The 12747-nt window shown below is 44.7% G+C and overlaps 2 protein-coding genes across 2 annotated transcripts in view; one reads left to right on the top strand and one right to left on the bottom strand.

Moving 5' to 3' along the window:
• Positions 1 to 12747, bottom strand: part of SLC36A1 (solute carrier family 36 member 1) — a 222424-nt gene that overhangs the window by 108335 nt on the left and 101342 nt on the right. The gene's annotated exons all lie outside the window — the stretch shown is intronic.
• Positions 1 to 12747, top strand: part of FAT2 (FAT atypical cadherin 2) — a 64974-nt gene that overhangs the window by 21132 nt on the left and 31095 nt on the right. Inside the window, exons 9-11 of the mRNA XM_024247349.3 lie at positions 1424 to 5476; positions 6999 to 7195; positions 9733 to 9886. Of these exons, the coding sequence (XP_024103117.3) occupies positions 1424 to 5476; positions 6999 to 7195; positions 9733 to 9886 (4404 nt within the window). The remainder of the gene's footprint in view (positions 1 to 1423; positions 5477 to 6998; positions 7196 to 9732; positions 9887 to 12747) is intronic.

Genomic DNA, 12747 nt, shown 5'->3' with positions numbered 1-12747 from the left:
GTGATATTATGTAATAAATTATAATCAGAATCACATCTAGGTTGTTGACTTAGCTGCTTTTAATGGGATCACTTTAAAACAGCTACTTACTCATTAAAACCATGCTCTTTGACTGAATTTAGCAGTTATATGACAAATCACCTAACCAGTCAGCTGGAGAAGGGCTTCAAAGGTGGAAGAATCAGATTGAAAGTTTTATGACAAAACTTAGCCATTTGCTTTGCCATTGAAATAATAAAATAAGCACTCATGTGATAGAGGGAATAAGACATGTAAAGTGCAATATTTTCTCAAGTATAAGGCCTGTATCTGTGGTGGTGAGCAAAACAATTCAAGTATTACTCATTTAATGGCATTAAAAGATTATTGGGCATGGAGAAAGCACTCCTCTTTAAATTATTCAATCTCCCTGATAGAATGAAGAACAAAGCCTCTGTTGGGTTCTAGAATGTCTTTTAGTCTTCTCTAACACCAGCCACTCTTTGTTTACCAAAGAAAGAGGATAGCTCACAGGCTCAGACCTTTTGGCAAGCAGTAGATTTTATCTCAATTTTAATATGGTATTTTTTCTTTGACTTCTTTTTATGGTAACTTCTGATTTATGGTAAGCAATATGGTGTTTTTATTTAAAGAAGCAACATAATGTTACCTTTAAAAATATTTATCAAATTTTGAGTGAGTTAATTTAAGGAAAACATCAATTAAATATAGTGTAACATAACATAGGCAATGGATGGATACTGGAAAGATTATAAAGATGATGTGAGAATGCCTAGAGTTTAGGAAATACAGGCATGGGGCAAAGATATTTGCTCAGGAGCCTTGAGATATGGGTGTCCTATATAACCAAAGCTATTAAAAATTATATTAAAAATGTAGCCAGGCATGGTGGCTCACACCTGTAATCCCACCAGAGGCCGAGGCTGGAGGACCACTTGAGCCCAGGAGTTTGAGGCTGCAGTGAGCCATGCTCACATCACTACACTCCAGCCTGGGTGACAGGAAAGACCCTGACTCTAAAAAAAAAAAAAAAAAAGTTATACAAAAGATGGTTAAAAATTCTGTATAATGCAAACTGAAGCTTTTCCTACAAAAGGCATCACTGAAATTCAGGGTGGAGTGTGCTTTTCCTATGGAGTCTCCTTTCTTGGTTTCAAAGACCTACTATAGCTTTGGTTTGTAGCTTAAGTTGTGTCCCAGAAACTTAGTGATAATTGATAGTGATATGAAGCACCTACTATGCGCACCATGTTAGAGATTTTATAAAGTATCTACTCTATACACTATATCCAGGGTGGATATACACTATATGCAGGTTTTGCTCTGTCCAGGTTTTGTGTGATAGCCCCTTTACTGATCTAGAAAGTCTAGTTGATACCTATCGAGGGTGTGGCAAACTTGTTTGTCTTGTCTTCTGTTTCAGGGAACAGCGAAGGTTTCTTCAACATCAATGCCCTGCTAGGCATCATTACTCTAGCTCAAAAGCTTGATCAGGCAAATCATGCCCCACATACTCTGACAGTGAAGGCAGAAGATCAAGGCTCCCCACAATGGCATGACCTGGCTACAGTGATCATTCATGTCTATCCCTCAGATAGGAGTGCCCCCATCTTTTCAAAATCTGAGTACTTTGTAGAGATCCCTGAATCAATCCCTGTTGGTTCCCCAATCCTCCTTGTCTCTGCTATGAGCTCCTCTGAAGTTACCTATGAGTTAAGAGAAGGAAATAAGGATGGAGTCTTCTCTATGAACTCATATTCTGGCCTTATTTCCACCCAGAAGAACTTGGACCATGAGAAAATCTCATCTTACCAGCTGAAAATCCGAGGCAGCAATATGGCAGGTGCATTTACTGATGTCATGGTGGTGGTTGACATAATTGATGAAAATGACAATGCTCCTATGTTCTTAAAGTCAACTTTCGTGGGCCAAATTAGTGAAGCAGCTCCACTGTACAGCATGATCATGGATAAAAACAACAACCCCTTTGTGATTCATGCCTCTGACAGTGACAAAGAAGCTAATTCCTTGTTGGTCTATAAAATTTTGGAGCCGGAGGCCTTGAAGTTTTTCAAAATTGATCCCAGCATGGGAACCCTAACCATTGTATCAGAGATGGATTATGAGAGCATGCCCTCTTTCCAATTCTGTGTCTATGTCCGAGACCAAGGAAGCCCCATATTATTTGCACCCAGACCTGCCCAAGTCATCATTCATGTCAGAGATGTGAATGATTCTCCTCCCAGGTTCTCAGAACAGATATATGAGGTAGCAATAGTGGGGCCTATCCATCCAGGCATGGAGCTTCTCATGGTGCAGGCCAGCGATGAAGACTCAGAAGTCAATTATAGCATCAAAACTGGCAATGCTGATGAAGCTGTTACCATCCATCCTGTCACTGGTAGCATATCTGTGCTGAATCCTGCTTTCCTGGGACTCTCTCGGAAGCTCACCATCAGGGCTTCTGATGGCTTGTATCAAGACACTGCGCTGGTAAAAATTTCTTTGACCCAAGTGCTTGACAAAAGCTTGCAGTTTGATCAGGATGTCTATAGGGCAGCTGTGAAGGAGAACTTGCAGGACAGAAAGGCCCTGGTGATTCTTGGTGCCCAGGGCAATCATTTGAATGACACCCTTTCCTACTTCCTCTTGAACGGCACAGATATGTTTCATATGGTCCAGTCAGCAGGCGTGTTGCAGACAAGAGGTGTGGTGTTTGACCGGGAGCAGCAGGACACTCACGAGCTGGCAGTGGAAGTGAGGGACAATCGGACACCTCAGCGGGTGGCTCAGGCTTTGGTCAGAGTCTCTATTGAGGATGTCAATGACAATCCCCCCAAATTTAAGCATCTGCCCTATTACACAATCATCCAAGATGGCACAGAGCCAGGGGATGTCCTCTTTCAGGTATCTGCCACTGATGAGGACTTGGGGACAAATGGGGCTGTTACATATGAATTTGCAGAAGATTACACATATTTCCGAATTGACCCCTATCTTGGGGACATATCACTCAAGAAACCCTTTGATTATCAAGCTTTAAATAAGTATCACCTCAAAGTCATTGCTCGGGATGGAGGAACGCCATCCCTCCAGAGTGAGGAAGAGGTACTTGTCACTGTGAGAAATAAATCCAACCCACTGTTTCAGAGTCCTTACTACAAAGTCAGAGTGCCTGAAAATATCACCCTCTATACCCCAATTCTCCACACCCAGGCCCGGAGTCCAGAGGGACTCCGGCTCATCTACAACATTGTGGAGGAAGAACCCTTGATGCTGTTCACCACTGACTTCAAGACTGGTGTCCTAACAGTAACAGGGCCTTTGGACTATGAGTCCAAGACCAAACATGTGTTCACAGTCAGAGCCACAGATACAGCTCTGGGGTCATTTTCTGAAGCCACAGTGGAAGTCCTAGTGGAGGATGTCAATGATAACCCTCCCACTTTTTCCCAATTGGTCTATACCACTTCCATCTCAGAAGGCTTGCCTGCTCAGACCCCTGTGATCCAACTGTTGGCTTCTGACCAGGACTCAGGGCGGAATCGTGATGTCTCTTATCAGATTGTGGAGGATGGCTCAGATGTTTCCAAGTTCTTCCAGATCAATGGGAGCACAGGGGTGATGTCCACAGTTCAAGAACTGGATTATGAAGCCCAACAACACTTTCATGTGAAAGTCAGGGCCATGGATAAAGGAGATCCCCCACTCACTGGTGAAACCCTTGTGGTTGTCAATGTGTCTGATATCAATGACAACCCCCCAGAGTTCAGACAACCTCAATATGAAGCCAATGTCAGTGAACTGGCAACCTGTGGACACCTGGTTCTTAAAGTCCAGGCCATTGACCCTGACAGCAGAGACACCTCCCGCCTGGAGTACCTGATTCTTTCTGGCAATCAGGACAGGCACTTCTCCATTAACAGCTCATCGGGAATAATTTCTATGTTCAACCTTTGCAAAAAGCACCTGGACTCTTCTTACAATTTGAGGGTAGGTGCTTCTGATGGAGTCTTCCGAGCAACTGTGCCCGTGTACATCAACACTACAAATGCCAACAAGTACAGCCCAGAGTTCCAGCAGCATCTTTATGAGGCAGAATTAGCAGAGAACGCAATGGTTGGAACCAAGGTGATTGATTTGCTAGCCATAGACAAAGATAGTGGTCCCTATGGCACTGTAGATTATACTATCATCAATAAACTAGCAAGTGAGAAGTTCTCCATAAACCCCAATGGCCAGATTGCCACTCTGCAGAAACTGGATCGGGAAAATTCAACAGAGAGAGTCATTGCTATTAAGGTCATGGCTCGGGATGGAGGAGGAAGAGTAGCCTTCTGCACGGTGAAGATCATCCTCACAGATGAAAATGACAACCCCCCACAGTTCAAAGCATCTGAGTACACAGTATCCATTCAATCCAATGTCAGTAAAGACTCTCCGGTTATCCAGGTGTTGGCCTATGATGCAGATGAAGGTCAGAATGCAGATGTCACCTACTCAGTGAACCCAGAGGACCTAGTTAAAGATGTCATTGAAATTAACCCAGTCACTGGTGTGGTCAAGGTGAAAGACAGCCTGGTGGGATTGGAAAATCAGACCCTTGACTTCTTCATCAAAGCCCAAGATGGAGGCCCTCCTCACTGGAACTCTCTGGTGCCAGTACGACTTCAGGTGGTTCCTAAAAAAGTATCCTTACCGAAATTTTCTGAACCTTTGTATACTTTCTCTGCACCTGAAGACCTTCCAGAGGGGTCTGAAATTGGGACTGTTAAAGCAGTGGCAGCTCAAGATCCAGTCATCTACAGTCTAGTGCGGGGCACCACACCTGAGAGCAACAAGGATGGTGTCTTCTCCCTAGACCCAGACACAGGGGTCATAAAGGTGAGGAAGCCCATGGACCATGAATCCACCAAATTGTACCAGATTGATGTGATGGCACATTGCCTTCAGAACACTGACGTGGTGTCCTTGGTCTCTGTCAACATCCAAGTGGGAGACGTCAATGACAATAGGCCTGTATTTGAGGCTGATCCATATAAGGCTGTCCTCACTGAGAATATGCCAGTGGGGACCTCAGTCATTCAAGTGACTGCCATTGACAAGGACACTGGGAGAGATGGCCAGGTGAGCTACAGGCTGTCTGCAGACCCTGGTAGCAATGTCCATGAGCTCTTTGCCATTGACAGTGAGAGTGGTTGGATCACCACACTCCAGGAACTTGACTGTGAGACCTGCCAGACTTATCATTTTCATGTGGTGGCCTATGACCACGGACAGACCATCCAGCTATCCTCTCAGGCCCTGGTTCAGGTCTCCATTACAGATGAGAATGACAATGCTCCCCGATTTGCTTCTGAAGAGTACAGAGGATCTGTGGTTGAGAACAGTGAGCCTGGCGAACTGGTGGTGACTTTAAAGACCCTGGATGCTGACATTTCTGAGCAGAACAGGCGGGTCACCTGCTACATCACAGGTAAGAACACCTGTCATGGACTGCAGGTTCTGGAATGTATTGAAAAACATCCAGGAAGAGGTGCCCTAAAATGGATTCATGTCCTGGATTTGCCACTTATTAGCAGTGTGAACTTGGGCACACTTAACCCCCTAGGACCTCAGTTTCTCCACCTGTAGACTTGGCATGCATGTTCTCATTCACCTCACAGGCATGCTGGTAAGATCTGTAATTTATAGAAAGCACCTATACATTAGAAAGTGCTTTGCAAAAAGTGTGTCTCATTATTTTATGTGAGTCATACTCTAACTGCTGTCAGTTGTCTTTTGAAAGATGGAGGAGGCACCAAGAAAGTTGCATGATCCTTGAAAATTCTGTCAAGTGACTGTCTTTATGGAGAGTGTCCTACCCAGGTAAAGTTGTGAATGATAGAAAATGCTTCTTAGTCAATCACAGGTCCTAAGTGTAGGAATGACAACACTTCCTTAGATATAATTCCCTCATTTCACATATGTGGAAACCAAGGCCCAGATGGAAAAGTTCAACCAAGGTCACACTCTTGTGCTTGCTTCAGGGCTGGGATTAAAACCCTACCCTATAAGCTGCTTTCATTAGTGGATACCTACTGTAAAACTAAATTACCCTATCCCCAATCCAGTGGCTAAGCCAGCTAACCAGTGGCCATGAGAGAGTTTCTTCACTCCTGTGTCCTTTTTTTCTCATCCCCAGGTGCCATGTCCCCCCATTCCCATGAACATGGCTCCTTCTGCTATCACAGCTGTCCAGTGAAAAGCCCATGAGCCTGAAATTCCAACCAAGAACCACAGACTCCTGAAGACATAGGATCAAAGCTGTTTGAAATACAGAGTTGTAGAAAAACAGAATCTTATCATCTTAAAATATCAGACTCCTAAAAACGCAGAAGTCTTAAAATCTCAGAATAATAGAGTAATAAATGTCAACATGTTATCAATTCTTGGAGTAGTTGGATCTTAGAACTCTGGAATCTTAGGATCTCAGAGTGAGAAATCCATATTCCCACATTCTTGTCAGTGACTAGTGTCAAGGAAAGAAAGATGACTTACAAGCAAACCCTAGTGCTCCTACAGAACCTCCACTTAGGGTGTGTCCTTAGTTATAAAATAAAACCTTGGAGTGTTTAGTGTTTTTGATTGCTTCCTATCTCTCCACTGTTCTATAGCTATGCATCTTAGACATTTATATAGAATTGAAATTTGTTTCCCTTTAACTTCCTCCCATGCCTTCGGGGCCACAAAAACAAAAAACCCTGCCTTCAGCCACATATTTTGAAGTGATGCTTCTTGCATTGACAATTTCAGTTAACAGGAGGCATTTGAAGTAGAAGCAGCTTCATAACACCAAAAAGTGGACTCAGTGTAGAATTGTGGGTTCCTAGTTAAGGAAGGAAATGTTTGCTTTCCCAGCAATTCTAAAAAATGCATCCAATGGGCAGGCACCTGTGACACAAAGCCTAGTTCATTCCTGTTGCTTGGCTTCTGAAAGCTCTGCCCCATCTGTTTAGAGGGAGACCCCCTGGGCCAGTTTGGCATCAGCCAAGTTGGAGATGAGTGGAGGATTTCCTCAAGGAAGACCCTGGACCGCGAGCACACAGCCAAGTACTTGCTCAGAGTCACAGCATCTGATGGCAAGTTCCAGGCTTCGGTCACCGTGGAGATCTTTGTCCTGGACGTCAATGATAACAGCCCACAGTGCTCACAGGTGAGAGCCTGGCGAGGGGCGGAGTGGGTAGTGAAGGCAAGGAAGATAGAGTGAGGGGCGGGAGAACAGAGAGTGAGGAGCAGGAGAAGGGAGACTGAGGGGCAGGAGAACAGAGAGTGAGGGGCAGTAGAAGGAACACTGAGGGGCAGGAGAACAGACAGTGAGGGGCAGGAGAAAGGAGGACCGAGGGACCCATCTCTGAGGCTGGCCATCACTGACCTCACCTTCCTTGCTTCTCTCCAGCAAGCCTCAGACTAGTTCCCAGGGGCAGGGACCATTCTAGGTAATTCCTTGGCCCCCATAGGGATATACCAAGCTGTTCAAGACTCATGGCCCACATCTCTCCCCCTACATTCCCAACAAAGGTCTATTTCTCTGCAGAACATATCCAGAAGGAAAGTAACATATGCATTCTCCAAACACAGCCAGCCATGCCCAATGGGCAAACCCCTGGCACTGCTCAACTTGTTGACATGGCTCACTATTATCAAATACACTAACAGAGACCTGACCCCAGGCAAACCTCTCACCCCATGCCCATATATGCACCTCCCCACATCTGCTGGGGTAATTTAGTCCACTGAGATGCCCTCCTTCACTTATACAGAGACACAAACATGAGACCGGGCAATTTCATTTGGCGAGGGACACTTTCCTAAGGATCTCATGTAATTCAACTCTAAATTTCCAGCTGGAACAAATGTTGAGTGGGGTGTGTGTGTGTGTTTGTCAGGAAAGGAGCTGTGTTCCTAGAGGCATAAACCAACAATTGCTGTCATGGAGCTTTGCTTTTAAACATATTATTTAAAACACAGTAAGTAGTTTTTAACTTTGGGAAGATTTACATTCTTTCAAAGTTTACAGATAAAGTTAAACTGCTAACATTTTACTTTCATAACATCTCAAATTATCATAATCCAACCATTCAGTATATATATAAAAATGCACAGTTATACATACCCACACATATACACAAAGGATCACCTACAACCCTATACACACAGTCAAATACCTATACTTATATACACATAAACATATAAGCATATACCTATATACCTAGCACAATCAACCATATACTCACCCACACATGCAACTATACATAACAAATTCACATGAACATACTTACATATGCATTTGCGTATATACAAACTTCGACTTGCTTGCACACACATATAAATGTATAGACACATACCTTGCAACACACATAAATACATATATCTCCTCACCTTTTCTTCCTCCACTCTTCTACATGCCAGTCACATAAAAGCACAGTGGAAAAAGAGAGTCTGGTTATTGGTACGCATGCAAAATGTCTTTTCAGGATCCAAGATGACCATATTTGGGGTGGTCTTAGAAGGGAGGCTTTTTTGGGGAGAATGGTGGTCACCTTCCTTCTCTTTTCCCTCAGCCATCATTACAACCAACCTCTGTCCTCCTCATGCTTGGAGAGGCTGAGATCAGGCTCACCCTGGCCCTCCCAGAGATGGTTCACAGCACCACTAGAACCAGAAAAAAGAGGCCTGGGGAACCATCTCCACACATAAAACTTCCATCCACGTCTGTAATCCAAGCACTTTGGGAGGCCGAGGCAGGTGGATCACCTGATGTCAGGGGTTCGAGACCAGCCTGGCCAACATGGTGAAACCCCATCTCTACTAAAAATACAAAAAAAAAAATTAGCCAGGTGTGGTGGCACGCACCTGTACTCCCAGCTACCTAGGAGGCTGAGGCAGGAGATTGCTTGAACTTGGGAGGAGGAGGTTGCAGTGAGCCAAGATCGTGCCACTGCACTCAAGCCTGGGCAACAGAGTGAGACTGTGTGTCAAAAAAGAGAAAACAAGAAAATAAATAAAGCTTCCATCCAGGGCATGTAGGGGTCCATGCTTGCCCAAACTCCACAGTGGTGGAGTGAAGAAAAATTGAATTCTCAGGGAGCTCCAGCCTTTCCCCTCTGCCACTCCCTCAGATGCCATGATGGTACCTGCAGCAAAGGGAGAGTGGGCCAAGCGATGGGGCCACTGGAGTCCAGACCTGACTCAAAGGTCAAGGGTCTGTCCTGGGGATACGGTCAGGGAGATGAGCTTAATAGCATGGCCTCGCCACAGAGGAAAGGGAGGTTGACCTGACACCTTCCAGAATGCCTATATCAGGCCCATCTTGTCTTCCTTCTCCAAAAGCCTCAAAGGACTGGGTGGAAGAAGTTGTAGCAGTCCCTTCTAGCCCTGCCTGTGGGCTTTTGGATGACGGAACTTCTCCATTCTCTCTTTTCTGACTCGTTCTCTTGTCATCCTCTTCCTGTTTTAAACCTCAGTTTTCCTTGCATGTTTCATCTTATTCTACCTCCTCTGTTCCCCTCCCTCCCTCTCTCTGCTTCTCTTTCTCTCTCTCTGTCTCTGTCCTTTTTTCTGTCTCTGTTCATCTCTGCCCTCTTAGTGTCTGTCTTTCTGCTTCTGCCTCCCTCAGTCAGTCCTTCTGCTTCTCTCTGGATCTGAATGCAGTTCCCACAATCTCCCTCTTCTTTGTCTTTCCATCTCTAGCTTCTCTATACTGGCAAGGTTCATGAAGATGTATTTCCAGGACACTTCATTTTGAAGGTTTCTGCCACAGACTTGGACACTGATACCAATGCTCAGATCACATATTCTCTGCATGGCCCTGGGGCGCATGAATTCAAGCTGGATCCTCATACAGGTGGGTTTCCTGAGCTGCAGGATCAAAACAAGAACTTCTTTACTGAATACCAAGTGCCCAGTGCCATGGTATTCTCCTTGGAGAAGAAACAGGAATTCACTCATCTATCAGCAAACATATATTGGCCCTATGTGCCAAGCATTGTACTGGGGACATAATAAATAGATTGATAAGATAAGATTTGGGCCTTTATAATCTAGTGGTAAAGGGGGTCATTGAATCAGTGGTTTTAAATGTGCTAAATTAAGAAAAAGTGCAGAACGCTAAGGGGATTTATTTTATTCTTTTAAAATTTATTTTAGCAGAGCCAACACCTTGGTTTCTCCTTTCCTTCCCTCCCCTCCCCTCCCCTCTCCTTTCCTTTCCTTTTTTCCTTTTCCTTTCTCCCTTTCCTTTCCTTTCCTTTTGTTGTTTGTTCGTTCTTTCTTTCCTTCCTTCTTTCTCTTTCTTTTTTCTTTCTTTTCTTTCTTTCTTTCTTTTTTTCTTTCTTTCTCTTTCTTTTCTTTCTTTCTTTCTCTTTCTCTCTTTCTCTTTCCCTCTCTCCCTCCCTCCTCATCCTCCTCCTCCACCACTGTCGTCTTATTATTCTCCTTTTTCTTCTTCTTCTTCTTCTTCCTCCTCCTCCTCCTCTTCTTCCTCTTCTTCTTTCTTTCTCTCTCTCTCTTCTTTCTTTCTTTATTTCTCTCCCTCTTTTTCTTTCTGTCTTTCTTTTTGCTAGCTATGAGAATATTTGACACCGGAACTTGACTTGGGCTACGGAGAGGGGTTAAGTAAAAGATCACTAAGGAAATGCCACTTTATGTGAGACTTGTGGACACAGAAGTGTTAGCCAGGAGTAAGAGAGTGGGGGAAAGGGCACTCAAGGCAGGGGAATTTATACAAAGACCTTCTTTGGGGAAATAGTACACACACTGAGGACCTGACAGAAGGCCAGAAACTGGTGCCCAGAGAGGGAGGAGAGAGGACAAAGAATGAGGCCCCAGGGTGGGCAGAGCCAAATCCCACCTTTAGAGCCACTGGAGGATTTAGGCAGGTGAGTGTCATGACCAAGAACATGATCTCAAGGTATCTATGCTGCAAACCAGGGATAACACCTCATAGAATTGTTATAACACAAGTGAGAAAGCATATGGAAGCCTAGCCCAGGCCTGGCTCAGTGGATGGGTTGCCATTATCATTGTTACTAGCCAAGAGATAGAGCAGAGTGGGAAGCAGAGATTCCTGCAGGGTAGGCCAGGAGTAGCCAGGAGAGGCTGGGCTGTGAGAGTCTGGTGGAGTGGACTTCCTTTGGAAGAGCAGCCCACCTAGGAGGGATTCCTGCCCTGCTGCTGCAGGGGAGGGTGCGGGGATGGGCAGCACAGAAGGCCCAGGTCACAAGGGCCAGCTGCTGACGTTTGGCTTGGGTCCAATAATAGCTCACAGGATGACTTGGAGATACCTGAGCAGGGGGTGGCAGGGGAGAGGGGTGTCGCAGGAAGCTGTCTGAGTAGATAGGGGACAATGTTGTCCTTCCTAACCCCAGCAGGGACAGGCAGAGTGACCCAGGCAGGTTATTTAACCTCTCTCTGCTGCTGTTTGTTCAGCTTCAGGATGATCAGTAAGGACTTAAAAAAATGGCGTTTTTTTTCTGAATATGGAAATAATACATGTTCATGGTATAAAATTCAAGCAATGTAGGTATGTATTATGCAGAAACTGGAACATCTGCATGATAACCCCTTCCTCTACAGATAAGGACTCTTGGTATATATTCTATCTGACTGGTTTTCCATGCATCTCCAAAATCTCTATATAATTACTTCATGAAAGTAGAATACTATTTCTAACTTGCTTTTCTTCACTCAGCAGTATCTCAAAGCTATATCATAATTCATTTTTGGTTCAAAACCTCTCTCAAACCAGGTTTTTCCTCTGCTCTCACACCACACCAATCATCAGCAAAGAAGACTTCTGTGACCAAATGTGTGTGGGTTTTCCCCATACAACAAGCAGCGGGGACCCCTCAGGTGTCCTCTAATTCAATTCCAACACTATCTACCTGGAGATAGTGTCAGATCCCACAGGTTTAGGGCTCTGTCCACAAGACTGTACCCCCTTCCCCAGACACCAGTTACAAGTCCAGGCCTCCAGAATGTCTGACCAACCAGCTTCAAGTTGGGGCTCCCATGACTCCTTCTTTGGGTTCAATTAATTTGTTGTGACAGCTCACAGAACTCAGAAAAACACGTGTGTTTACTGGTTTATTATAAAGGATACTGCAAAGGATACTGGTGAAGAGAGGTGTAGGGCGAGGCATGAGGAAAGGGGCTCCCATGTCCTCCCTGGGCGCACCACCCTCCAGGATCCGCCATGTGTTCAGCTATGTGGAAGCTCTTGGAACCCAGTCATCTTGGGTTGTTATGGGAGCCTCATGATGTCAGCATTATTTCCCCCAGGGTATAAGGCAGGAGCCTCTCTGGGGAGGGTCTTAAAACCCACAATCAGAAAAGGGGGGAAAGATGGGACTCTTGCCTTGGGGCAGGTGAAAGGAGAGCAGGAGAAGGTCAGAGAGATTGTGCTTCCTGAGGCCTAACATAACACACCCAACATTATAACAAAAGACTGTGTAACAAGGGCTGTGAGAGTTACAGGCAGGAGCCATGCATGAAAACCAAGATACATATAACACCACACATGGTATTTTACTGTGTGGCTAAATCATAATATACTTAACCAGTCCCTTTTTGAAAGACATATAGGATGATTTCAATAGTTGCTATTATAAACAGTGCTGCAGAGAATATCCTTAAACATAGATTTTTATCTTTGGGTTGATTATTCTATAGAATATAGATATTCTATACATATATACATATATATAT

This window comes from Pongo abelii, chromosome 4 (assembly GCF_028885655.2).
Source record: "Pongo abelii isolate AG06213 chromosome 4, NHGRI_mPonAbe1-v2.0_pri, whole genome shotgun sequence".
NCBI classification, from domain to species: Eukaryota; Metazoa; Chordata; class Mammalia; order Primates; family Hominidae; genus Pongo; species Pongo abelii.
The sequence above is the reverse complement of the archived record's forward strand: the minus strand, read 5'-3'. Positions and strand labels throughout refer to the sequence as shown.